Source organism: Chaetodon auriga, chromosome 2 (genome assembly GCF_051107435.1).
Source record: "Chaetodon auriga isolate fChaAug3 chromosome 2, fChaAug3.hap1, whole genome shotgun sequence".
Lineage (NCBI taxonomy): Eukaryota > Metazoa > Chordata > Actinopteri > Chaetodontiformes > Chaetodontidae > Chaetodon > Chaetodon auriga.
In genome coordinates this window covers 9,815,924-9,841,067 of record NC_135075.1, presented here as the reverse complement: position 1 = coordinate 9,841,067, position 25,144 = coordinate 9,815,924, and the positions used below count along the sequence as shown (strand labels likewise).

Sequence of the window (25,144 nt, the reverse complement as noted above, 5' to 3'; positions counted from 1 at the left end):
TGTATTGCTTTGAGAGGGACAAGCAAAAGTCCACCACTAATGTGTTAGTGTTAAAGAGGTCCAGTGGAGATCTGGGGGAGCATCACTGGTGATAAGTTTGTGTTAACAGTTTATTGCATTTCGCTGAAGTCGCCAGGAAAATCACTTAATCCAGGTGATGTAAAGGGTATGGCAGCACAAGTTAAGTACACACACACACACAGGGTAAACTGTGGGAAGTTTGTAGGCTTTTTCAATATTATCAGGTAGCAGCTGGCATTCTTCATGCAGTGTTGGAAGTGGAAATTTTACTACCCCCCTGGGAAGACTGCTGTTGTGACTTTTGCATAAAAGTAAATCAAACATTATTCAAACATTATTCAGACATGAGCCCACCATGTCAAATTTCATCACATCAAGGTGCACGTCTGAAAGGGGCTTGTCAACAAATGCTCCTGCATTCAATGACTGCTTTCGGACTGATTGCAAGGCAGTTGATTTGTTCCCGCATGAAAATAAACATAATGACAAAGTAGGCTACAGTAAACAGTACAAATCAGAAGAAAAGCTAGAGGCTTGTAAACACATCAGAAAAACATGAAAAGTGTGAAAATGAATATGAAATGTATACATAAGAACAAAAAGAAAACTAAATTAATATAGACCTAATGCAGAAAGCGAAATCAAAGGGAAAGTGAGTGTGTTGCGTGGGAGGATGTGTGTGTGCATGTGTGTGTATTTCTTCAAAGGGAAAGGGAAAATGAGGGTGAGACTAGCAGTGTGTGTGCCGTGCTGAGGCAAATCTTCAAGCAGTTTGGGTCATCAGACGAGTCCTGTTTGAAATTGTTGAGTGATGTGGATTTATTGACAGCTTGACTTGAACTGCGGCACAGTTGAGTTTGTCTCATCTAATGGAGAACAAACAGCATCAGCCTGCAATTCTGGTGAGTTTTACGCCTCTGGAGTATCTTGTATTATACTGTAGTTTTGCATTTGTGAACTGCATAGAAAGTGCGCTTTAAAGTGGGACGGCGAGGGACTTAACCTGATCTATGTATTCAGTAATAACATACTTTGTCAGACTGCTTGTTGACAGTCACCAGGCTACCAAATCTGTGCAAGTGATATGTTAATAGTGAGCATCTTAACAATGCTTATCTGTGTTTGTGATCAAATTATCTTTAACCCTGCTACACTAAACAGTAAAAACGCTCGCGAGTCATTTCATCCAGGCGTTAAACTGACTGAGTGCAACGTTATTGGAACCGCTCTGACCGGTTTGTTGTTTTTTGTCATCAGCACTTTACCAAAGCCAAAAACCAGCTGTAATTGTGGTTGCAAGGAATGAATTTTGCCGCTCACAGATTACAGTGGTGGAGAATCTGGTTTGGGATGTGCAGCCATTGTGACAGTCTCTCATTAACTGGAGCACAGCGGAGGCTTCACGCCGAGACAATTACACAGTGGCCTTTGAGAGTGTGACAGCACTTTTTGACAGGAACTGATAAAACAGGAGGCACATGTGTTCGTATCTGAAAGTGTTAGACTCGAGATTTGATTGATATGTAGCATATTGTATGCATCTGATGGGATAAAATGGAACAAACTGTTTTGTTCAAACTGTTTTTCCATTACCAGTACAAAGTACTCTCAAATTCTTGACATTTGGTGAGGAGAATATGAGCCCTTGCCATGAAATAATAATTATTCAGGCAAAAAGCAGTAGTGAAAAAAATAAGAACAGTTGGAAGACTTGATTTGGGAGACTTCGACAATTGTATCCTGAACATTCGCAAGAGACAAAAGGGAATATTTCAAAAGCAAGCATTTGAAGGGTAATGCCTTTAAGTAGCATGGATCTGTGTGTCATATTCATGGTTCTGAGAATTTAGCACAGCTTTGACAGAGCACTTACAAGCCAACAAGCTATGTCTTGCAACCATGTGTCTCCCTGCCCCCAAGGTTCATGATGATGGCTGCACAACCGCCCATGTGCTCCCACACCCATGTCCTCATTTCAGCTCTAAACTCCCATTAGCATGCTCTCAAACTGCTATATTTCCCTTTGGCGTCGCTGCTTTTGCTCATTTATCCCAGTATCAGCTGCATTTGTAGTCCCCGCGGTGCACGGCGTCTGGCAGCTTCAGGGACAGACCCGTCAGCGGTGAGACGTCCTGCCTCGTGCATGCACCACTGGTCTCCAGCACAGCATGAGAAAGGTCAGCTTCCATTAGATACACTGTGACAGAATGATGTCTCTGCAGCAATTTGTACCCAGCCAGCCTCTGGCTCTGGCTAATTCTGGTCTCTATCTGCGACTGTGTGTGTTGATATTCATCTGAGAGTGAGCACCTTTAATTTAGCTCAGTGAGTGGCAAACTTTGTGTTCAGACATCTAGTCTGCTGAGAGGAAGGCGAGCACGTGTTATTACTACAGCTGCAAGGAGGAAACATGGTCTGTTTTTTTCTCAGGGGGTGATTCCAGGCTGTTGCAGGAATGTGAAGCATGAAGAGTCATGCAGTTGTTGTCGCTGTACTTTACTTAAGCATCAGTCTTTCCGCTCAGGCTTCATCTGTCACCAACCATTGGCAGGAGCTCATCCAGGAAAGGTAGCAGAGTAATGAGGGGGCAGGGAAGGTGTTTGGGCGGCATCGTCATGTTAGGAACGGAACGCCACTCGAGTGGAAAAACACATTGCATCTCTTAACACATGATGCTTTGTAAAAATGTGCTCTGGGCGATGACTGAGTGGCTTCCATGAGTTTTTCAGTGTAGTTGTCAGTGTATGTGACAGGCCGTATGTGTAATGTTGGTGAATGAGAGCCGTTGAGCCTCCCTTCCTCGCCTCTGAGTGACTGTATGAACTGTCACTGACATACTGCAGTGTGCCGTGCATCAGTGGGGCCGAGACATGTCAGACGGAGACACTGCTGCTTTCTAGGAAGAGGAGCCAGAGTTGTTGATGACATGGTGAGATGATCACGTTTTAACTTTCAAAGAAAGCAATGCTTTACGTTTGTGAGGCCAATACCACAGAGTTGCAACGTGGTAGTATCTGGTTATGAACTGAAAAGTTCCATTTGTGATCCCATGACTTTTCCTTGAGTGCCACTGTGAGATTTCTGAAACGACACCACAGCTAACCTCAGCAACACAGCAAAATATGAGCATGAAAGCACGCTAAAAAAATATGGTGAAAATGGTTAACATTATAAAAGATCAGGATGTTTTTGTGCACATGTTAGCAGGCTGGTGTTGGCATTTAGCTGAAAGCACCATTGTGCATAAATACAGCCTCACAGAGCCACTAGTGAGGATATATTCTCTTAGGCTACCAGCCATCAGCATGGTTTGGCAGTTGGCTCTTAAAATGCTTTATTTTTGGAATTGGAAACAAAACACAGCTCCGTTGTTTCTGAATTCATTCAAAATCTACAACTGAGCTATAAACTGAATGAATATATTATCAGGCTGCTACAACAATCACAATAGAATTTCAAGCTTGGTGGGCGGATGTTTTGATTGAACCAGAGGAGTTTCATATCCATCAAAGCGGTGCAGGTGCTCCAACTGTCAGTCACATAACCCCGGACAACTGAAATAGCTTCTTCCACTTTGCAGCTGTATTTGACCTCAAGCCCTGAAGCGGAATGGGACTTTAACTCTCTGTGCCTGTAATCCAAGACTTCACTTTTATCTTCAGTATATCATCGCTGTCATTTCATCATTTATAGGTTGTTCTGTAAATTCTTTGTACGTCACACATCAGTAATGTCTCACTCTAATTTACAACCAGTTGTCCAGACTGTGGAAGCTGGAAGGTCAACATCTGAGTCTTCCTCATAGTAAAAAACTCATGAAGTGTGCTTGTGACTCTCTTTTAAGAGTGAAACTTATAGCTGTAGCTGCAGACCTGTGTGTTCACTTCCATGACTACATGGCAACAGTTGAATTCATATGCAAATAATTTGCAAGCTGGTAAGGGGACGTATTGTAGTTGCTATTGTGTTCTGTCTCAGTGCTCAGTGATTACTTGACTGCATTGTGCGCTCAGTGCATGCTAATGGATAAATGTGATTAAGACCACAGAGCTGAGCCATGGATTGTACAATGGAATTAGAGTTGTGTACGGGCCAAATAGTGATGACTGTGCACTGTCGAGGCTCAGATGAGGAGCAGGTTATGTTTGCTGGTGGATGGGAGAGGGAGGTTAGCAGCAGCGGCCTGCATCCCTGCTTCAAACTCCCCATCCGTCCCTGTGTGCAGCTGTGTGCAGCCCCTCGACTGCTAACCAGAGGGGGAGGCTGCTTGACATTTCCTTTGAGTCGCGATGCCACATCAGCTTATTTCCTCCCTCTTGTCATTTCTTATCTTTTCAGTTTATCCTTGATCCCTCTGTCTTTCTGGCCGCCTCATCTTCTGGCCTCTCATCTTCTCTCCTTGTTCCGTTCGTCTCTCTGTTTCTCTGTCACTCCTCTGAGGAGAGAGACGATCGGCTGTGAAAAAAAAAGAGTACTCTATGCTGTTACCATGGCAACTGCATCCAGGAGCTGAGCCAGTACTCTTCCACAGACATGCGCGCTCCCTCTCTCATTCTCCCTCCACTTGCCTCACTTAGATTAAAGCTCACCTCTGATGAAAATGAAGAGAAAGAGATAGAGGCAGGAGAAACAAGGGAAAAGGCTACGCTTGTTAGGGAAGAGTGGCGTTTCATAACCCTCCAAGGAAACAATGCGCTTTTCTCTGTGATGAATCATTATTACTGATGGCAGATATCAAAGACAGACATTGTCAGTGAACTGCACGCAGTGCACAACAAAGGAAACACGCAGTGTATTCCTGTACTGTAAGGTGCTTTCCTCTCCTCTGTAGAGGTGTCGGTCGCTGACTTGACCGAGGTGATTGTGCGTAATGGTCTGTTACAGAACATTAAGGCATTCGCAGGGCTCTACTGCCTCGCTGCATGACATCAATCTGCATTAATTTGCCAATTAATCTGATTTCATGAGAAGATGTCTCAATAAGGGGCCCCATTTACCACAAACTAACTTTGGATGCGATTTGTGTGATCTGTATTCTGAATCGTGTGCACGTGTGTGCATGTGTCCTCGAAGGGCTTTTTCATTACTGGCTGACATGTTTTGTACAAATCTATTACGACCACTTCAAAGCAGCAGTAACTATCAATTTGGGTATGGTAAGTAAGTGTGTCATGGTTGGCTGTGTGCTCGGTAATGTGTTCGGAACAGAAGCGAAAAATGTCCACAGTGGGGAACAGAAATGGTTCGACTGGAGTTCAGATAATTCTTTGCTGTGAAGACAAAACAGCACAGCAGACAGGTATATTCACACAGATGGCTGTAGATGAATGCATTGTGTCATGTAGCCCAGATGGATGTTAAGTGAGGGGGGACGTCAGCTTCTGTTTGACTTGGAAAGAATGAGAAAATGTGCGCCTGTAATGCACACAGGGGAGACGCGACGTTATTTTCAGCTCGACTGAATGGTACTGGGAGGCGATAACAGAAAGACATGGTGGTGCGGAGTGTTTGCTTCCTTCACCACCAGAACACGATACCCGGTGGAGTTTTTCCTCTCCAATCAGGAAGTTTCTTTGGCAGTTATATCCACGATTCAGCCAGTGAGGGAAAATTGATTTAGCAACTTATAGTTCAGTGCCCAGCTGGATCAGACGGCAAGAGCGAAATGAGGCCCTGAGTGGACATACCACTCCACGCTTCATTTTTGTCCCCAAGGAAGGGAATTCATTTCTGTCAAATCACTGTGATTGTAAGTAATGGGACGGTTGTTACAGCGTAGCCGAGCAGGAGGAGGAGGAGGAGGAGGAGGAGGAGGAGGAGGAGGAGTGAGGGGGGAGGGTTTCACACTCCTTTAACCACGTGCAATATGTCAAGACCTTCCCTGGTTGGGAGTCGGAGGGGGATTGTCTCTCCTCTGAACCAGTGTGAACCGGTTGTGTTCCTGCCTCAGTCATCAACCCCTGGAACATTACGTGGATATGATTTGCTGCTTGTGAGGCAGTGAGACCTCCTGGGTTATATAAAGATTGAATTATGTACGAGGTCGTGAAATGTCTTGGGAACTGTTTGATACATAGGCATTATTCCTATATGCTGTGTAGTATAGATCCCACTGAGGATATGTTCACACATTATGGGCTTTGTCTTCCTTTGATAAAAGGTCATGGAAGAGCATGTTCCAGGGTCATAAGCATCTTTTTCAATTCACAGAGTGGTGTAAAAAAAAAACCTTGAACACACCCTCGAACACAGGAATATCTATAAACAGGCTGCCTTGTATTTTTGGGTGTTGGTAGGCAGCTGTGGGCAACTGCGGGGGAGGCAGAGATGCAACTTTATCCCTAACAGACACCAATGTAATGCACACAATGTGATTTTTTTTATTTTTTTTGTCTGTGTCTTTCACATAAAAGTACCCAGCCTACATGGGTTTAGAAGACATCAAATAAAGCGTTGCAGTGGGGAAACAAAAGCTTGTCATAAAAGAATATAAATTATTACACGGAACTCTATTGCAAACAAAATATGTCTACCAAGTTGGCTTTTCTGAGCTCCAAAAATGTGACACCAAAAAAGGTTTCCTCCTGAAAAAACACAACTCAAATCTTTTATTATCATGCAGACAGAATAAACACACATTTAATTTCAACATTTCCTGGAAGAGTACAGTCCTTACATGAGGTTGCAGTAAAGATGTAAAATCCATATGAAGGATGTCATTTAACCTGAAATTAATATATATATATATATTTTTTCCTTTTTTGCATTGACAGTTTTATATCCCAGAATTCCAAAAATAAATGGGATACTCCTCTCAAAAAATGATTCTACCAAAAACAACAACAACAACAACAAAAACTCCATGTAATAACAAAAAACAAGGTGTCCAGAGTGTGTGCTCATCTGTGTTTGTGTGTCTATGTGTGTGTGTGTGTGTGTGTGTGTGTGTGTGTGTGTGTGTGTGTGTGTGTGTGTGCCCTTGTGCTTGCGTGGGCATGCTCAATCTAGCCTTGGCTACATTTGCTGGACAAACTCTAAATTTAATAACAGCTCAAACCACTATAGAAGAAGTCAAAAATCCTGACTCTCTCAGCATGGGTCCCTCTCCGTCCTCACCCTCTGCCATATTTCCATCAAGTAAGCTCAAGCTCTGTATTCCCCTGCAACAGAGACCCTGAACCACCGCACTATTGAGAAATACAGTTAAAGTAGTAACGCCTATACTGTCCAACACTGACACACACACATACTGACATAATCTACTTTGCTGGAAAACCCATAGAGTATTATGTAAGTGCAACAGTCAGTCAGTGTACTATGGGACACGTCTATGAAGAACATTTACATACAGCATTAACAGACACACATACTGACGCTGCATGCAGCAGAGGAGGCTTTCCTGTAACAGCAAAACCAGCTGAGCTTGTGCTGCGGTATGAAGTGTGGAGATAGCGTTAGCTCTGCCTGTGCGCGACTACAAAAACAGCTACCCACATCCAAGCTACCACTCTGCTCTCTCTACTACACATGGCGCTGTGAATGTAACACTCTTGAAAATAAATGATGATGACATTGATAGATGCTGTCTGTCAAAAGTCCCAATTCATTTACTCAGATATCTCTAATATCTTTCTATTGAGCCTCTGTTTAGACATGCTTACAGTACCCACCGATGTAAACTGACAGTCCAGCCACACTGATAACCTGCAGCTGAAGGCGTCATATTCCAACAAATCTCCAGAAAGATGTAGAATTGAACAGAGTGAAGTAGAAGTTGATGAGGTAGGCGGTGGGGAAGTGGCTGCACAGAAAGGAAAGTAACAACACTTCAAATATGAAACACTCACACAAATGACGTGCCCTGCACTCTGATATTCTGCTGTGTGCGTCTTTGTGTTGATTAGTATTAATGCCTGAATATGTTTTTGTATTAGACAAAACAAAGACATAATATGCCTGCCCAGGCATCCATATCCTCTCATGGATCAGTGGCAGTGCTTTTATCAGTTTTTTGGTTGAACACCTTTGTGATTTAAGGAATGCACTGTTGATAGCCAGGAGCACTGACGGTAGCGCTCATGGCCTAATTCTCTAATTCATTTTTTTTGGTCGTCGTCATCTTAGTGGTGCAGCTTGTCTTGCTTAAATAGATGATCATTATCTGGCTCAGTGAAGGATTTTATAATTAAAGTAAATGTCCTTGACAGCAAGGTGAATTATGTCTGTGGAAACTGTGTTGTATCGAGAAGCCACAGCTTTCAGAATGCGTGATGAGCGTGTGATCCTGGCGTGAGTGTCGTTATTGTTTTGGGTTGAATGCATCCGTGTTCAGAATTTTTCACAGTCTCCAGCTGCAGCACCTGTCATCTCGCCTCTTTTGATTCTGACAGACAGCATGCATTAATGCTTTTGACAGGGCATTTTGAAGAGAAGGCGCCAATCACCTGAGACACTGTTTGAACATTTTTGCTGTGATCTTGTCTCGGTGCAGGTTGGTGTTACATCGGTGAAGCGACAGAGGCAGGCCGTGAGTCGGAGGTGAAGAGAGCCAGACAGGAGTCCTCCCAGCCAGCAGGGAGCAGCAGCAGGCATGCAGGACTCCGCTTCGGACAGCAAGATGGCCAAACAGGTCAGAGCGGCAATAATTGCACTAATGGATTACAGCCAAAGCCAAAGGCTTAGCAGTGGTTGTGAAAGTGAAGATAGAGGAAATAATACAAACAAACAAGACAACAAATCAATCCACTTTGTAAACAGGAAGTCACTGTATCATCACTAGCTGTAAGACAACTGCTAAAAATAACAGTTAGAAGGGTGAAAGATACATTAAACTTAACTGACAGTCCAAGTCTGACTAGTACTCGTACAGTTTAATATGCTACTTTAGTCTACCATTTTGAGGTTTATTGTATGATTTTTGTGAAATATAATTTAATCAGATTTGCTGACCATATTCCATATCACCTCTTTTACTCTTAGGTCTAAACTGTACAAGCTTTTTAAGTTCAGTTAGCACCAGCCCCACCTGGCAGTTACCGGGTACATCTGTGTGACAACTGCATTATAAGAATAAACTTAAAACTAAACACGATCTTAAAACTAAGCAGAGTTTGAATGTGCAAAGAGCTGATGCAATAGCTTGTGCTTCAGTGAGCTGAGAATATCATAACACGGCAGCAAAATAGGGTTCATTTCTTCATATTGCCTCCTTCGGGTCTTGTAGATAATGAAGATGACATTTGTTATGAAGGAGTTTTATCTGGATTCATTAACGTACATTATTTCTTGATATTGCAGCGGTTTTGCCTGGTCTGAAACAGAGTTGAAAGAGTCTATATGTCGATTATATAAAGGGGAAAACATCACTGATGACTGCTGTGATTATATTTTATGTCTGATTTCTGTTTCGTCTTGCAATGCAATGATTAGTTTTAACAACTGGGAGTCAATGCAGTTTCCAGTAGCTCCACATTTTACTTCATGTTCTTCAATATTTGAATTAGATCAGATGGCACACAGTCAAATATCCATTAAAGCCTCAATGCTGACTTTTCCTCACGCCATTATAATCAAAAAACTTAATGTTAAGGCATTGTCCTGATATTGATACAGTACTTCAGTGTATTTGAACTGTTTCAAATATCCACTCAGGTGTCAGGGATGACAAAGGAAACCTAGAACTGTGTTATTTGACTGCCTTTTCTACATTTCTGTGTTAAGGAACAGAACTCTAAGCATCGTGAGGAACACAGAGAAACGGACGACATGTCTGAAAAGATGTCGCCAAACAAAAACCCCAAATCTCCACAGAAAGGCTCCAAGCGACTTAAAACCACCCCCTTCAAAGTGACCCTGCTGGACTCCGCCGAGTTCGAAGGAGAAATTGAGGTATGCGTGATGAAAAACAATTTGTGGTAACATGTCTTCTAGAATTAGCCTTAATGTGCTTTGAACAAACCGTTGAAAAGCAATGTTTTTTATTTCCTTTGTTGTTATTTTCCTCTGTAGGCAGTTGTGTGCGTTGTACAGTGCTGCGCAGAGCAGATAAAACAGGCAAAGAGAATAAAAGAGAGGGTGCCATGCTGAGCGCTCACCAGGGGGGTGAAGCCAAAGCAATGTTACACATTTCTGTAATACACACACACAAAGTATATGCACACAAAAACGTCGTCATTCCACACAAGATATGTGTTGTCATTAGTCCAGCAGTGTGAGGAGATTTCCCACTTTCTGTGGATGGAAACTGAAGGCATGGATAAAAGAGAAGGGCAGAGATAGATGGAAGTCCATTGCCTTAGATAAATCTACTTCTTTGCTTTTATGGCTAGCATCAGCATCCACCTGTGCCAGAATAAGTCTATTATTCCTCCTGAAATATCTTTTACAGTATTGTGATTGAAGGAATTCATATCCAATTACTCGACTGTGGAGGTGAGTATGCAGCAGTATTTTAAGCTCTGTCTTGTTAAGGCTCAACTTTCGATTCTACTCACTGTCAATTCATTAAGTCACCCAAATCGAGGATATGATGCGTCTGTCTGGCGCCGCAGCCTCTGTACCTGAGATGATGGAGATAAATCAGGCTTCTGTCTGGCCCTGTTGGTGGCAGCCAGCGTGTGTCACAGCTCAGTGCCCTGCCTCTGCATTTCTTCAGCAAGACTCCTGTCTGATGCAGCATGGACTGGGACTGGAGATACACTGAGCATGTTCATGGGTAGGACTGGGCATAACCTCAATATATCTAAAACAAAACAAAACAAAACAAAAAAAGTGTCGAACGTTACAACAAGACCTCCAACCATTACCTTTAAAGATCTGGCACCCTTATCAATAGGAAAACAATGTTTGTTTCCAACTGGAGAATTAATCCTATGACTGTTTTCTGCCACCTTTAGCGTTCACGTTTGGTTACATTTAGACAACAAGAACTACTTGGTTATGTTTAGAGAAGGTTAACATAAACCAACATTGATGCGAGGAGCAGCCTATAGTGTCAGAGATGCACAGTAGGCCTCCTCATCCAGTCTCCCTCCTGGCAAGTTGTCTGTATACTAACAATGTCATGCTACTTACTATATGTCCTGTCATTATCTGCACGGACACAAACATAGCTTGTTTTAAAGGAATAGTTTGACTTCCCGGAGTCTTGTTCTCAATATGAGGTTGTCAGGCAACCTGTGGTGACTCCAGGAAGTCACTGTCCAGTGACTCTGTAAGACCTCATTCACATTCAGATGAGGACTCAACATGGGCTGAAATGTCCTGGATTTAAGTCTCCAGCAGGGGTCAAGCTTCCAAAACACTGGATTCTATATTTTACAGTATGCAACTCAGTACCGTCTTTCATTAGCATCACTCAAATTCTTAACCAGCTTCTCAACCCAAATCCGCGATAACATGATGGCTTCAGGGTTATTTTCTCACATTTGAGAGTCACAGAAGACGTTCTACTTTTATTTTCATAGGTTATGTAATTCATTGATCTTCTGTATTTGTGTATTTTGTCTAAGGTAGCAAAAAGTATTGTTTTCTTACTGATACTGATTTCTTATTGGCACTAATTTAAAAAAAAAATCTTCATTAGATAGATACTGGGGTTCACAGGATGTTGCTTTTGTCCAATAAAAGCCTCCAGCACTGGTCGTTAAAAGGGTGTTAGGAAATCTATAGTTATTACATGGTTGCAAGCCAGGTGCAGCCAAGGAGAAAATAGAAGAGCAATGTTATTATTATGAGCCACCCCTTAGGATACTTATGCACAAGTGCATGAAACTTTGTGTGTGTGAGGTAAGAATATCAGGAATGCTATGCTTGCACCAACCTCTCTCTCAGCACTATGAAAGCATTCAGTAATACCTTTGGGGCTTTTCCACACCACAACAATAGTTCACATTATGGTTATGAAAGCTTTTGTGTCTTAAGTGCTCTTCCTGAATATTCTCCCACCCTCGCAGCACTGCCAATCAGTGCCAGAGAATCATGCACGAAGCAGCTTGCTGTCAGCCCATGATTTTTTTTTTAATTCTAGTTTGGTGTGAGCCTCCAACCTCCAGGTCATTGGCAGGCCTGCTCTCCCTTCCTGTCTTTAATTGCTGGGGTGGAACTTCATGCCTGCCATATCCGAACCTCCCTCATGCTTTCAGGAGCTGGTAATAACAGTGTTGCGAAAAAGCAGGCCACGCTTTCCGAACGCGCTCCCCGAAGGAGGTGCGCATTCATGGGTTAATTAAGTCTCTTGTCATGGATGCATGGCTGAGACTCCCCGTGGTCCTCAGGCAGGATAGGAGGCCCCCCGCCCTCACCCACTTCTCTCACCCAGTCTCCCCCCTCTGCTCACTGGGGTGTAATCTGCTTCACTATGCATGGTCAAGCCTAGCCAGGCCGATGTGCACAACAGAGATATTTTGGGTGGAACTGAGTCTTTCATGCTGGTCTGTTGTCTTTTCATGCTCCACATGGTGATTTGTTTATTTAATTTTGCTGGCAGGTGCTGATGTCATACAGCACCCTCTTGCTTTACATCGGGGACATACTCACTGACATGATGAGAGCTTCTAAAAACTTCCCAAGTGTTGCTCCACCATCCTTTTACCCATAATGAGGCTAAGGCAAAACTCTTTTTCAAGTCCTAGCCTTGAGATATTAAGAAACAAGACAGCAGAGGAATAATACTGCATCTGTTTCCCTGGCAACTGCTTGCTCCATCTCCCTGTCACCTCACAAAGTAAGCCCCAGGGGAGGAGGGACAGTGTGTGTGTGTGTGTGTGTGTGTGTGTGTGTGTGTGTGTGTGTGTGTGTGTGAGTATAATGTGGATGTGTGGTTCAGTGTTAGGTCTACTTCACATGTGGCTGCTAGTTCAGTAAGTGATTGTCTGTTGATCAGATTTCTTTAAAAAGGTCATTATGTCCAGGAAGCTCTTGCCGATTGGCAATCCGATTGGCTATTGACGATTGAAGAGATGATTGGCCATTGATTTTTTGCAATATTAAGGAGCTAAATAAACTGTAAAATCTGCTCTATGCTGTGCATTTACAGGAGATGTTTCTTGTGGAGTGGCATGTTTGCACGCAGCGATGATGATCACTGCTAATCAGCACAAGTGATTCTGCTTGTTGTTCCCATTTACATATTTTTCTGTTTTTTTGTTGTCTGACGCAGATGTACTGTGAGATTTGATCACAGCTTATGAATACTACCTTCACCAGCAGTCATTACCAAGCTATCGTACTGCAGATAAAATCATTAATATGTGATCACTGCATCGTCTGACAAACTGAACAAAAATGTTCAAGCAGTGCGTGAGATCGGCTGTGTCGGCATTTAAAATGAATGATCACTGAGAAAGTCAGAGTCCACATCATGTTTAAGTCAAATAAGGTTAGTGTTACTCTTGTTTGTAGATATCATAACTCCACACAGGCAACATAGGTACAGTCTGACCAACCAGCTTTTGACCTTCAGTTTGGGAGGCATGTGTGCTAACCAATGAACCGCCATGACAGCTGATTTTGGTAGTTTTTTCATTGTATGACTATCACTGAAATGTGACCATCACTAGATGATCCAATCTATACTCAAAACAAGACTAGATTTTTAATCTAAATATGTGATTACCTCAATAATTAGAAATGTACATTCCAATAATTGTGATGGTGTCAATCACTGGGTCCACTACTTTGGTCCAGACTGAAATAGCTTATCAACTATTGAGTAGATTACTATGAGATTTGCTATAAACATGCATGGTCCCCAGAAGGTGAATTGATGACTTTGGTGTTCTCCTGACTTTTCATTTAGCACCATCATTAGGTCAAATTTCACATTGTCAAATACTTTTGTTTATGAATCTGAAGTAGTTGATAAATAGTTAACCATGGTTAACCTTGTGCACGTTAGCATGCTGACATCTGTGTTTAGCTGAATTTACTGCTTCGCAGAGCAGTGATGAAGTTACTTGTGTCTACATTTTGTCTGTTTGGAATTCTTTCTTTGCCCACCTCTCTATTTTTGTACACTTTTTGCATCCAGGCTATACACTAAGGATAAACTGATCTCTGCCAAATCTGGTCTAAAGCTCCTTCAGTATTGTAAGCAAGAAGTTTTATTTGTGCATCCTGATGTTCGCTAGTCAAAAAATAAATAAATAAATAAATAAATAAATCCACATCGAAACGCCCTTCAATGTAAAAACATGAGCTTTTCACTTGAATTTGAAAAGAAACATTCCTGAAATGTTCACCTTGATCTCTGTCAAGAGCAGATGAATTCTCAGCTTACAGTACAAAGACCAATCTTCCCCAGCAATTCACATTCCATTCTCACTCTCAAGTGTTTGATGCACACTGACTGTGACACGACGCCCAGTGGTTGAGCTGTTTTATTCTGTGCAGAACCAGAGAACAGGAAAGTAGTCTTTATAAGCACACCTGTTGAATAGGGTCTGACACTGGTGAGCCAAGCTTTTCCCAATAAAAGGGAACCATATCAGCAGACTCTCGTGCACGCATGATATTTCCGAAATGTAGTAGAGGATCTTTATTTTGTTTTCTTTGGCATTGCTGTTGACCCTTTTACCACTGCTGTGTCATCTATGTTTGTCTGCAGAAACACTCCAAAGGACAGACCCTGATGGACATGGTCTGTGAGCATCTCAACTTGCTGGAGAAGGACTATTTTGGTCTGACCTTTGCCGACACAGACACCCAGAAGGTCAGTGAATTGTGTGCCACAATAACCCCATGGGATGTCTCAGTGCATAAACATGTTGCTCACAGAATAATCTGTATTCCCCTCACTTGTCGGCTGGGTTGGCTCTCTCAGGGGCACATTATCCATCATTCAAAGATGAATGGAAAATGGAAATTTCCATGCTCTGTCTGAGTCTGGACAACAGGCAGTTGTAAAATTTGTGCAGCTGAAGTGAAGACGAAAATGGCTCATCTACTCTTTGCAAAATGTAAACATGAAATTTATTTATACAAATATTTCTCAGAGGCAGAGATGCTCTGGAGGTGGAAATAATGTCATTGATTGGTTGACTTAAACCTCCAAGAGCCAGGTTTATTAGAATAGATAGAAGGAAAAGTTTGGTAAAAATGATTTCAGGGACTTTTTTCTCTTTCTTTCATAACCATGGCACATTGAAGTATAAGCAGGCTAGCTTACTAGCTTACCTTTAGCCTAATAGCTATAGGGAAGTTTGAACTAATATTTGCCCCCATGAGCTACTGGTCAGTCTGGAGCAGTGATAGCATGATAGGTTGGTGATTTTTACTTTTATTTCAATTCTTTTAAAACTTACATCGTGTAACCTAACTTTAAGGTCAGCCATTAAAACAAAAAACATGTCTGCTTCTGTAACATGTGTACATACATTAAACTTCAATCAGCTCACGTATCATTCTGACATTTCAAGAAGAAGGTCTGAATATGTTTTCCTCTGATCTTTGTTGACTTATTATCATATAATCAAGTAATTGACTCTGAGCTGATGGGCCCTAGCTGTCCGCTGAGCTCTTTTCTCAGATGTGGGTGTGTTGATTGACATGAGCCTCCCTGAAGGCGGTATGTGTTTGCAAAGGGCTGCAGAGGCACCTGCTGCCTTTTGAAGATAGGAAAGATGACAAGGCTAAGTCCCTTTTAACATCTGGAGCATAGCCTCATCATCAACTTGCGCCTGCTTTGTCAGCTCACATGTTGCTACTTGATGCGTGTCTGACGGCTGAGCCTTTGGAGCATGATGTCGGCCCATACAGACAGGTTAACTGGGGTGTTAGGGAGGTAAACAGACTTGAAGTTCAAATATGTGGCTCTTTCTGAGTGTAGGTAAGGCTATGACTTGGATCAATATGACAGGCTCATCAAAGACAGGCTTATCAGAGCGCAGCTTGATCCTGCTGTCTGGGGTCATTGCTGATTGGTAGACCAAATACGCCTGAGAATTGAAATGTCATTTCAGATGCCCTTTCTCTGTCTCCGTTGGGGGAACAAGGATATAATCTTCACCGTTTGGGAGAACATTTATTCCGTGTGATTGCTTCATGAGCTAAGGTTGCAAAGGGAAGAGCGAAGCCTTGAACAGTCAGTGATTAAAAGTTCTTCCTGCTTTTCTGCAAAGAAAACCAAAGCGGCAGAGACTGCCTTAGTAATTGAGCACTCTTTGGCCTTGGCTGATACAAGATAGATTCAGGGGGACGGTAAATGCCTGCGGCTCATTAAAGTCTTTAGCAGCCTGATTAAACACTGGAGGAGCATGTGTATTTTTGCCGGTGTATTGAGTGTGTATGTGAAGGCACAGTTCGAATTGCCAAAGATGCTTGCAGTTTTCCCAAAATGGCCACAGGATTGCGCTGTGCTGTATTAACCTTTCATGCCCCTGATTCCACTCTGACTGATGTGATACCAGCTGCCAAAAAGACTGTTAGCAGTAATAAGCAGCTGCTGGGTGGTATTCAGGTTAGCGAAGATCCCTGTCAGCTCTCTGCACTGCAGGCAGCATGGAACTATGCTGCGTGGAGCAAACACCTGTTTATGTGTATGTGTGTGCAAGTAGCAGAATTTAAAGTAACAAATTATATTAACTCCCATTACTGTAAGTGAGTAGATTTTCTTGTCTTCTTCTACTTCTTTAAGGAATAGCAACTAGATTCACTGGATGGTGCTGTCGACCAGTTGGTCCACCACTGTGGTCCTGTCCAAAACATCTTAACAGATATTGGGTGGATTGCCATAGCATTTGGTATAGATATTCATGGTTCTCAAAGGATGGAGCCTACTGACTTTGGTAATCCTCTGACATTTCCCCTAGTGCCACTGTATGGCTTACTTTTTATTTTTAGTTTATTATTTAAACAAATGACTGAATGGATTGGCACAACATTTGGTACAGACTTTGGTGATCCTTGACCGTTCACAGGAGTGGTTTTGAGTGATATACCTCAACAAATATGGCATGGATTACAATGACTTTTGATAGTGACGTCCATGTCCTCCTCACAATGAATTATAGCAGCTTTGGTCAACCCATACCTTTTCATCCAGTGGCAGGTCAAAATTGTCCATTGCTTTGGTTGATGACCAAATACCTGCAAAACTAATGACATTCCTAGACTTTATGTTTGGTCAATTAAGTTTTAAGTTAGCATACTAATCCACTAAACTGAGATGGTGAACATGGTAAACACACCTGCAAAACATCAGCATGCTAGCATTTTCATTGTGAGCATGTTGTCATGCTAATGTTTGTCATTTAGCTCATAGCTAAATGTGACACAAAGTCTGACAACTGTTAGGGCCACTGTAGAGTCAGAGTCTTGTTAAATCATTTAGTCGTTGTTGGTGCTTTCTGGTTATTTCTGATGTCAAGCCACCCCTGTAATTCAGATGTAGCAGTAGTTAAAAAAGCAGAAAAGATTCCTTTTGTAGGTGTAATAGTTCTGAGAGGAGTAAAGTGGCCTCTGAGGAGTCCAGTCTTTTTCAACTGATGGTGTTCGTCAGGGCCGCTGAGCACTTCTCAGTAATCTCAACTAATTGGTTTTTATAGAGATGTGTCATGAGGTAAAATCCCCTATATATATGCTGTTTCTCTTTTTATTTTAGCTTATGTTTTATGTTTTAAGAGACCTGTAATAAATATACATAAAACTATGTAATGTGTTTTCAAAGTATGACACACTGAAGACACATATTCAAGGTTAAGACCTCCTTTATATCAGCATAGATGCAAATCTGTTAAAAAAGATAAGCCTGATGAAGGCCACAAGCTGAAATGTGTTGGTCTCAAAATTGTTGCTGGAGTATTGACCTCTTCACGTGTCACCCAGTCACACCTGAATACCACACTCGACATAAGCAGTCAACCAATAAATTCATTTGGGAATTCAGATAGCAAGTGTATGATATAGGATATCAAATCTGTAGATTACTTTCTAAGTGGGCTGATGACAAGGACTTTTAAGACGGAAAAATTCAGGTGTCACTTCACTGTAGTCAGAAGGTGTCATTTTTGAGGAAATTAACTCGTACATTACAGTTACTCGGCTGTGAGGGAAACGGGGCTATAAGAGGACATGTAATGAGAGATTCCATAGAACACCACAAACCAACAAAACCAGCAAAAAGTAGATTTTTCATTCACATTTTTTACTGTTACAAACTGTGTCCAAGTTTAGCAGGCTAAGAGTACTTGAGGGAGGTATTTCATCACTTTCTCCATTGCCATCTCTGTGTTGCTGTGCCTGTTAAAGAGCTCGATTTACAGCTAATGTTACAACTGAGTCAGTGTGCACTGCACCACTGATGAGACGCTGTTGCAACCAAATCAAGAATGATGCCCCTACAGGCGAAGCGGCTCATGATACGGTGGGATGTGAGGAGATCAGATAGGTAACTGGCTGGCAGTGATTTTGCAACACAATGAAGAAACAGATGCTTGAATTAAATCTGCTCTCCGCACATTTGAGAGGCTCAGCAGGGGAGGGCTCAGTTTCTTTATTTAACCATATGGAAATGCTTTCATTAGGAACACTGACGGCAATTAGAGCAAAATGTGACACCGGGTGTGCATTAGCCATGTTTCCAGTCTGCCCTGTGTGAATTCTGCCTTCTGTCTTTCAGAACTGGTTGGACCCCTCCAAGGAGATCAAGAAGCAGATGCGCAGTGAGTGTCTTTTACAAGTAGCTGAGATGATAAATCTTTGAATATTCAATTAGTAAACTCATAAAATTAAATTTGTTGCCATATGAAATAATGCACAGTTTTGTGTTAATGTACTAGATGTTGAATCACAATTTTGTACAATTGTCCTGAGCAGACATGATGGTTGTCCTTCCATCTTTCATTTCTCATTTCTCTTCAGACTCTCCATGGCACTTTGCCTTCGCTGTCAAGTTCTACCCTCCAGACCCCTCCCAGCTCACTGAGGATATAACCAGGTAGAATACACCTTTACCACACACACTGCTCCTCTGGCTGTGCTGTCACATGCTCTTCAGTGTTGATTAGAGGAGAACACATGTTGGTTCTGCAGGTGATTTGCCTCTTTTATTTTCCTGTAGATGTCTGTTTTCACAAAACTATTGTAACAATTTACATGGCATATTTGCCCCGGTGTCAAAGCAACCCAAATCCCTCTATCCTTTTTGAGGATTAGACCTGGAATGCTACTAACTGCCATGGATTAACTACGCTGAATACTTGTTGGAGCTTGCTTTGGCTCAGGCTTGTTTGACTGCCAACACCCTCCTCTCCTCCCTTTTTGTCTTGTCTGACAGATACTACCTGTGTCTGCAGCTGAGGGATGACATGCTGTCAGGTCGACTGCCGTGCTCATTCGTCACTCACGCCCTCCTGGGCTCCTACACCGTTCAAGCCGAGCTGGGGGACTATGACCACGATGACCACGGCTCCGACTACGTCAGCGATTTCCGCTTTGCCCCCAATCAGACTCGCGAGCTGGAGGAGAGGGTGATGGAGCTCCATCGAAACTACAAGTACTGGACGTGCTGTTTGAATCAGAATTTCATCAGCTGGGATGATCAGCTGATGAGTTTAACGTTGCGTGGAGACGCTCCATCATACATATGGCTGATAGATGCCGTCACATTACTGCACCATCTGTCAGTGAGATGTACATGTGCGAGTATTGCCAGTGTGAAAACAATTTCTCAGTTAGGTCTTCACCATGCTCTGATTTGGCATTGCTTTTTGGCATACGGTGGAATGAAATGCTCAGGGGGATGGATGGGAGGAATTTAGAGTTGAAGATATCAAGGATATTATTAAGATAATTCTTCCCCCACTGTGCAAGATTATGGCTTTATTACTTAAGAAGGCCTGTTGTTGTTGGTTACAGATATCACCGTTATTCTGCCCACAGGGGGATGACTCCAGCAGAGGCTGAAATTAACTTCTTGGAGAATGCCAAGAAACTATCCATGTACGGGGTGGACCTACATCATGCTAAGGTCTGCTGGTTCCAAAGTTATTTTAAGTTGCATGAAAGTGGGCGCAAGGATGCACACAGTGTTGCTCTTTAACAATTGCTGCCTCTTTTCTGTCCCTTGTCTGTTGCAGGATTCTGAAGGGATTGACATAATGTTGGGCGTCTGTGCCAACGGCCTGCTGATTTACCGTGATAGGCTGAGGATCAACCGCTTTGCCTGGCCAAAGATCCTCAAGATCTCCTACAAGAGAAGCAACTTCTACATCAAGATTCGGCCTGGAGAGGTATGCGTGGTTAAGGATATTGAAGGGGTGCACTATTCATTTTACACATTAAAGTTTTTGGTCAACATGTTTAGTGCTGCTTATCAAAATAGCTGTGTGATGTCTTCTCTAGCTTTGGAGAAGCTTTGGCAAATTTGAGATAATAACTCTGATGATTTTTACCATACAATTTGGTTGTAGTTGAATTATGTGAAATGTAGGCTTTAGTGTTTTTGGAACTTGATCCATACTGGGATCTAAAAGTCAGGATATTTGGATCTTTGCTTCAATTTTTTTATTCTTCTTTTTTTAACTTGTCTCTCACAAGTTCCCCAGATTTACTGAAATGCAATGTTAAATCAAGAATGTCGCTGAAGTCAGCAGTCAGTTAGTCTAGCTTAGCATAAAGACTGGAAACAGGGTACCAGCTAGCCTGACTCTTTAAAAAGGCAAAACAATTTGAACTTACCCGCACCTCTTAAGTTCAGTAATTATTGACACATTATACCACGTTTGTTTAATTTGTTGGAAAACAGTTGTAGTTTCAGGGGGATTATATGGTGCTGATGCCTGGTGATGGCAGGGAAGTCACTGTTTTTACACTTTAGTTTTTGTCTGGATTAAAAAAATGAAATATAACCTGTTAAATAGTGATCTTATAAGATGCTGGTAGGCTGAGTCTTTTTTACCATTGGACAATGTTATTGACTGTTAATGTGTAAGTTTCTGAATAAAAGTGAGCAAGTCTAATTCTCAAAATGTTGAACTATTCCTTTAAGCCATGACCTCAGATTTTGAGTACAGTAACAGCTGAAGGTCTGTCACAGCTGCCATTGCAGAAATGAATGAGTGGTCAGTTGTGCTGAGCAGATGACTCTAAAATTCTTAGCTTTATACCTCCAGTTTTGCTCCTCTGCATGGTCAGGGTCTATATTCTGGCCCTCCTCATTGTGCTGTGCAGCACTGCAGCTTATCCTCCATGCTGAGCCTCAGTGTGACAGGCTGTCTGGGCCAGACCCAGTCAAGTGACAGAGCCACACAGTGAGCCTGTGGTAGAGCCAAATAAAGAGCTCCTTTAACAGAGCTGCTGCAGCTGCAGCCATAGCCAGAATAGAGGGATAAAGAGTGTAAATATAGAGCCATGAAATAGTTTTCCTCCCTTTTGCTCCCCATGTCTGAACAGTGGACATTATCCTCCCTCTGTCTTGATCTGCTCCTTTCTGCCTGGTCAGCAAAATCCATGTGTTTGCTTATAGAGTAGCAGCGTTTATGCTAGGACAAATTAAAGCATGCTTTATTGATTGGGTTTGGTGCTCATGCAAGTATGAGATGTAATAAAGTTACAGATTTTTATTAATGAATGTTTTAGGTTGCGCTAAACTTTAGGCTGTTGAGAAGTACTGAGGTTACATTTAACAAAACAAAGTATATACACGTTATGCTGTTTCCCCTACAGCTGCCTTCACATTTCTCTCCATCTCCCTGCCTCTCTCCCCTCCAGTATGAGCAGTTTGAGAGTACAATTGGCTTTAAGCTTCCTAACCACAGAGCTGCCAAGAAGCTGTGGAAGGTCTGCATTGAGCATCACACCTTCTTCCGGTAAGAATTGATCTGGTGTTGTGGTTAGAAGGTTCCTGTTCAGTGCCTATCAAGGCAAACAAAACATGTCCATGTGTGCAGCTTTATCAGGTGCAGCCACACTCAGTTCATTACACCGTGCTTTGCCAAGTATACAGCAGGCTGTCTACAGCTCATATTACTTTCATAGCCACCTCAGCTTTGCTAGTGATCAACACTGATACACCTTAGCAGGAGTGTGCAGGAGGTGCAAGGAATCAATCCTCACATATGAGGACCAGAACAGTAGAGCTCGTTATGGAGCTAGCATGCAAAAGGCACTGACACTAAAGCTGCGTTTCCACAGCATGGTACAGCTCGACTGGACTCTACTCGCTTTAGTTTCCAGGTACTTTTCTCTACTTCGTTTTCCTTTGCTGATTGTCATAGCGACACTGCACCCCCTTCACTTTTTCAGCCGACAGCTTTACTTTCACCGTCACTCTCTCTCACTCGCTCAACCACACACTCCTTATGCACACAAAGGAGCAATGCTACTCTTATAATAGAGGATATCGAAGGGATGGTGTATGTCAGCTTTTATCTCAGCTCGCTTTGAACCTCGCCCGAGGTGATACCAAAAAAAAAGTACCAGGTACTATCCACACTGGAAACAGAATAAAGAGCGAGTGGAGTGGAGCTGAGCTGTACCATGCAGCACAAATGTGGCTTAACAGATCTTTATAGAATGTTTAAAGAAGATTCAGCTTTAGATTGAAAATTATGCAGCACTTTTCTACCTGATGAACATCGCTGCTCCTTCATCATGTAGCAAGAAATAGTTGGTCAAAGATGGTTCTAATGTGATGGCTTCCTTTGGGAGCGGGTACAAATCATTCCCTCAGAAGTTAGCTTGAAAGCCAGTTACAGTGCAACACAGTTGAAACTATTTTTAAATCCGCATTCACCCTTCTCTCTGTGCCAGGCTGATTTTGATTACATGGTACAGAATGTGATAAAGAATGTTCACTGATTAGAGATTTTGTTTTCACAGGCTGGTGTCTCCAGAGCCTCCTCCAAAGGGCTTCTTGGTGATGGGTTCAAAGTTTCGATACAGTGGAAGGACACAAGCTCAAACCAGGCAGGCCAGCGCTCTTATAGACCGACCTGCTCCGCATTTTGAGCGCTCCACCAGCAAGAGGTACCTGCTGTCCAGGAGCTTGGATGGAGGTGAGAGCCACAATAATCAATGCGTTTGTGAAAGGTTTGAAGAGTGTATTTTTGAACTTATTTAGTTCCAAGTTGCAACTTTGAGATGGACTTTTAAAGGAAGAGTCAAACATTTTGGGAATTACACTGTATTTGCTTTCTTGCCAAGAGCTAGCTGCAGTTAGGAGATAGCTAGCTAGTTTTACATAAAACCCGGAAGCAGGAGCAAACACTTAGCCTGGCTCCGTCCAGAGGCGAAAAATTCACCTTCCAGCACCTCTAAAGTTCACTACTTTCCATATTATATGTCATTGGTGTAAAAACAACAACTTGTAGTTTTACAGGGATGCAGGACATCATGTCTCCAGTACAAGAAATTGTCCCACACAAAACCCTGTTGCTTTGGCTTTTGTCTTTGACCAGAGCCAGGTTGTCTGTTTCCCACTGCCTGCAGGATGTAGCTTCATATTTAACAGATATGATACAGATACAGTTATGAGAGTGGTATAAGTCCTTCTCTTCTAAATCTCGGCATGAAAGCAAGTAAGGGAACTTTCACACTAAATCTGTTTAGTTTGGTTCCGACAAACTCTGGTGCATTTCATGATAGCAGTTATTTGTTTTTCCCAAGTTTTTTGGCCTTGATGCCCAGCAGTCCTTTCATATTAGTTATCTGCCGATACAAGTCTGATCCAGTTATTTACAAAGCAGCAGATGATATGAAATGCTGATTATGGTAAATATGTATCAGACACACCGAAACAATAGCTGTAGCCTAGCTTTGGCACACTTTATTTTTCACAAGTGACTTAATCCAAATACAGATTATTTTCACACACTCACTCCCATGCACTAGTGAAATGCTGGGACTGGGCTTTATTTTAGGTGATTTGATTCTTCAGAGTATCCCAGGTTCAGCTCTGAAACCGATCCTCTGGTAATCATATTTATGTGGTTGTTGCATCATTTGAAAAACTAAACTACTGTTACTCTAAATGCATGTGCTGATTGTGAACAGTTTCTGATCTTATATGAAGCCAGTTGTATAAGGGATGCATATATTTATGCAAATCATATAGCTACGTTTATGTTGACAGACAGACAACGTACGCATGTCTGCACGAGTGCAGAGATTTTCCCTTACACATCAGACAGTGAGAAGAACTTGAAACTGCTATGTGTACAGCTACCACCTCTATGCACTAGTTCATCCTGTCTCAATCTGTTTGTCATTATGCACAACATGCAACCCCTTCATGGTTTAGTAATACTGATAATGCTCATGATACGTTTTTAATGAGATCTTTGTGACTCCAAGGAACATAATTATACACATAGGAAGCATTAATATGTTTGCAGGACTTGCTGTCAGTTAATCTGCTTTCCCCGCACTGGTCCTGATCATTAGTACATCGTCAGGACTTCACATTGTTTACTTCTCATGGTTCATTTGTAGTAAATCAGTGTGAACATGAACGTACTATTTTTCCCTTGGTCCAGACCAAATGAACTGAGTGTATATCCCAAAATATCAAAGCATTGCTTTAAACCCCCATGTCAGTTGAAGTCTGTCTTGTCTCTTCTAATAACTCACCTCTTGTTACCGGCAGAGTTCTCACGGCCAGTGTCAGCCATGTGTGAGAACCACGATGGCCTCTCCCACCGCAGCATCAGTGAACAGCGTCGCCTCCACAGCCCCTCTGTGGACGAGCAGGAGACTGAGCTGGAACCCAGTTTGGAGCAGGATGAGGACCAAGAGCAGGACCAGAAGACGGAGCAGAACAAAGACGATGACGGCAATGTCACTCCGAGCAGAAAGAAGGAGATCATGGTAGTGAAAATTTCCTGACAGACTTTTTATGAATTGCCATTGTGCCAATGATAGAATTAAGGAAGGTGCAAATGTACAGAGCTTTAGTCAACTTGAAGACAACCCCAGCCTTGGTGCAGAGCGATGCCTTGGGCTGCAGGTGCTGATGTACAGTATATAGGTGCAGTACAAGCTTCTCAGGCTTATCCAGCAGGGGCATAACGCTGTGGTGGCTTTAGTGGATTTAGCATTTACTAACTCTTCTCCTTTCACTCCTATTCACTCAGGCTTATATGCTTACACTGCACTGCTCATAAATCCCGCTGACAGCTTTACAGTT

At 42.4% G+C, this 25,144-nt stretch overlaps 1 protein-coding gene across 17 annotated transcripts in view; it reads left to right on the top strand.

The window, feature by feature from the left end:
• The window catches only part of LOC143334276 (band 4.1-like protein 1), a 77,999-nt gene that overhangs the window by 31,636 nt on the left and 21,219 nt on the right, over positions 1–25,144 (top strand). For 11 of the 17 annotated variants that reach the window (XM_076753034.1, XM_076753026.1, XM_076753127.1 and 8 more), the window contains exons 2-12: positions 8,513–8,650; positions 9,742–9,909; positions 14,627–14,731; positions 18,638–18,680; positions 18,880–18,955; positions 19,295–19,513; positions 19,900–19,987; positions 20,097–20,249; positions 21,730–21,827; positions 22,840–23,015; positions 24,605–24,825. In XM_076753034.1, the coding sequence (XP_076609149.1) occupies positions 8,612–8,650; positions 9,742–9,909; positions 14,627–14,731; positions 18,638–18,680; positions 18,880–18,955; positions 19,295–19,513; positions 19,900–19,987; positions 20,097–20,249; positions 21,730–21,827; positions 22,840–23,015; positions 24,605–24,825 (1,386 nt within the window). In that variant the 5' untranslated portion in view covers positions 8,513–8,611. Of the gene's footprint in view, positions 1–8,507; positions 8,651–9,000; positions 9,061–9,741; positions 9,910–14,626; positions 14,732–18,637; positions 18,681–18,879; positions 18,956–19,294; positions 19,514–19,899; positions 19,988–20,096; positions 20,250–21,729; positions 21,828–22,839; positions 23,016–24,604; positions 24,826–25,144 lie in introns of those variants that run through there. The other 6 variants (XM_076753119.1, XM_076753077.1, XM_076753044.1 and 3 more) reach the window with 3 other exon arrangements.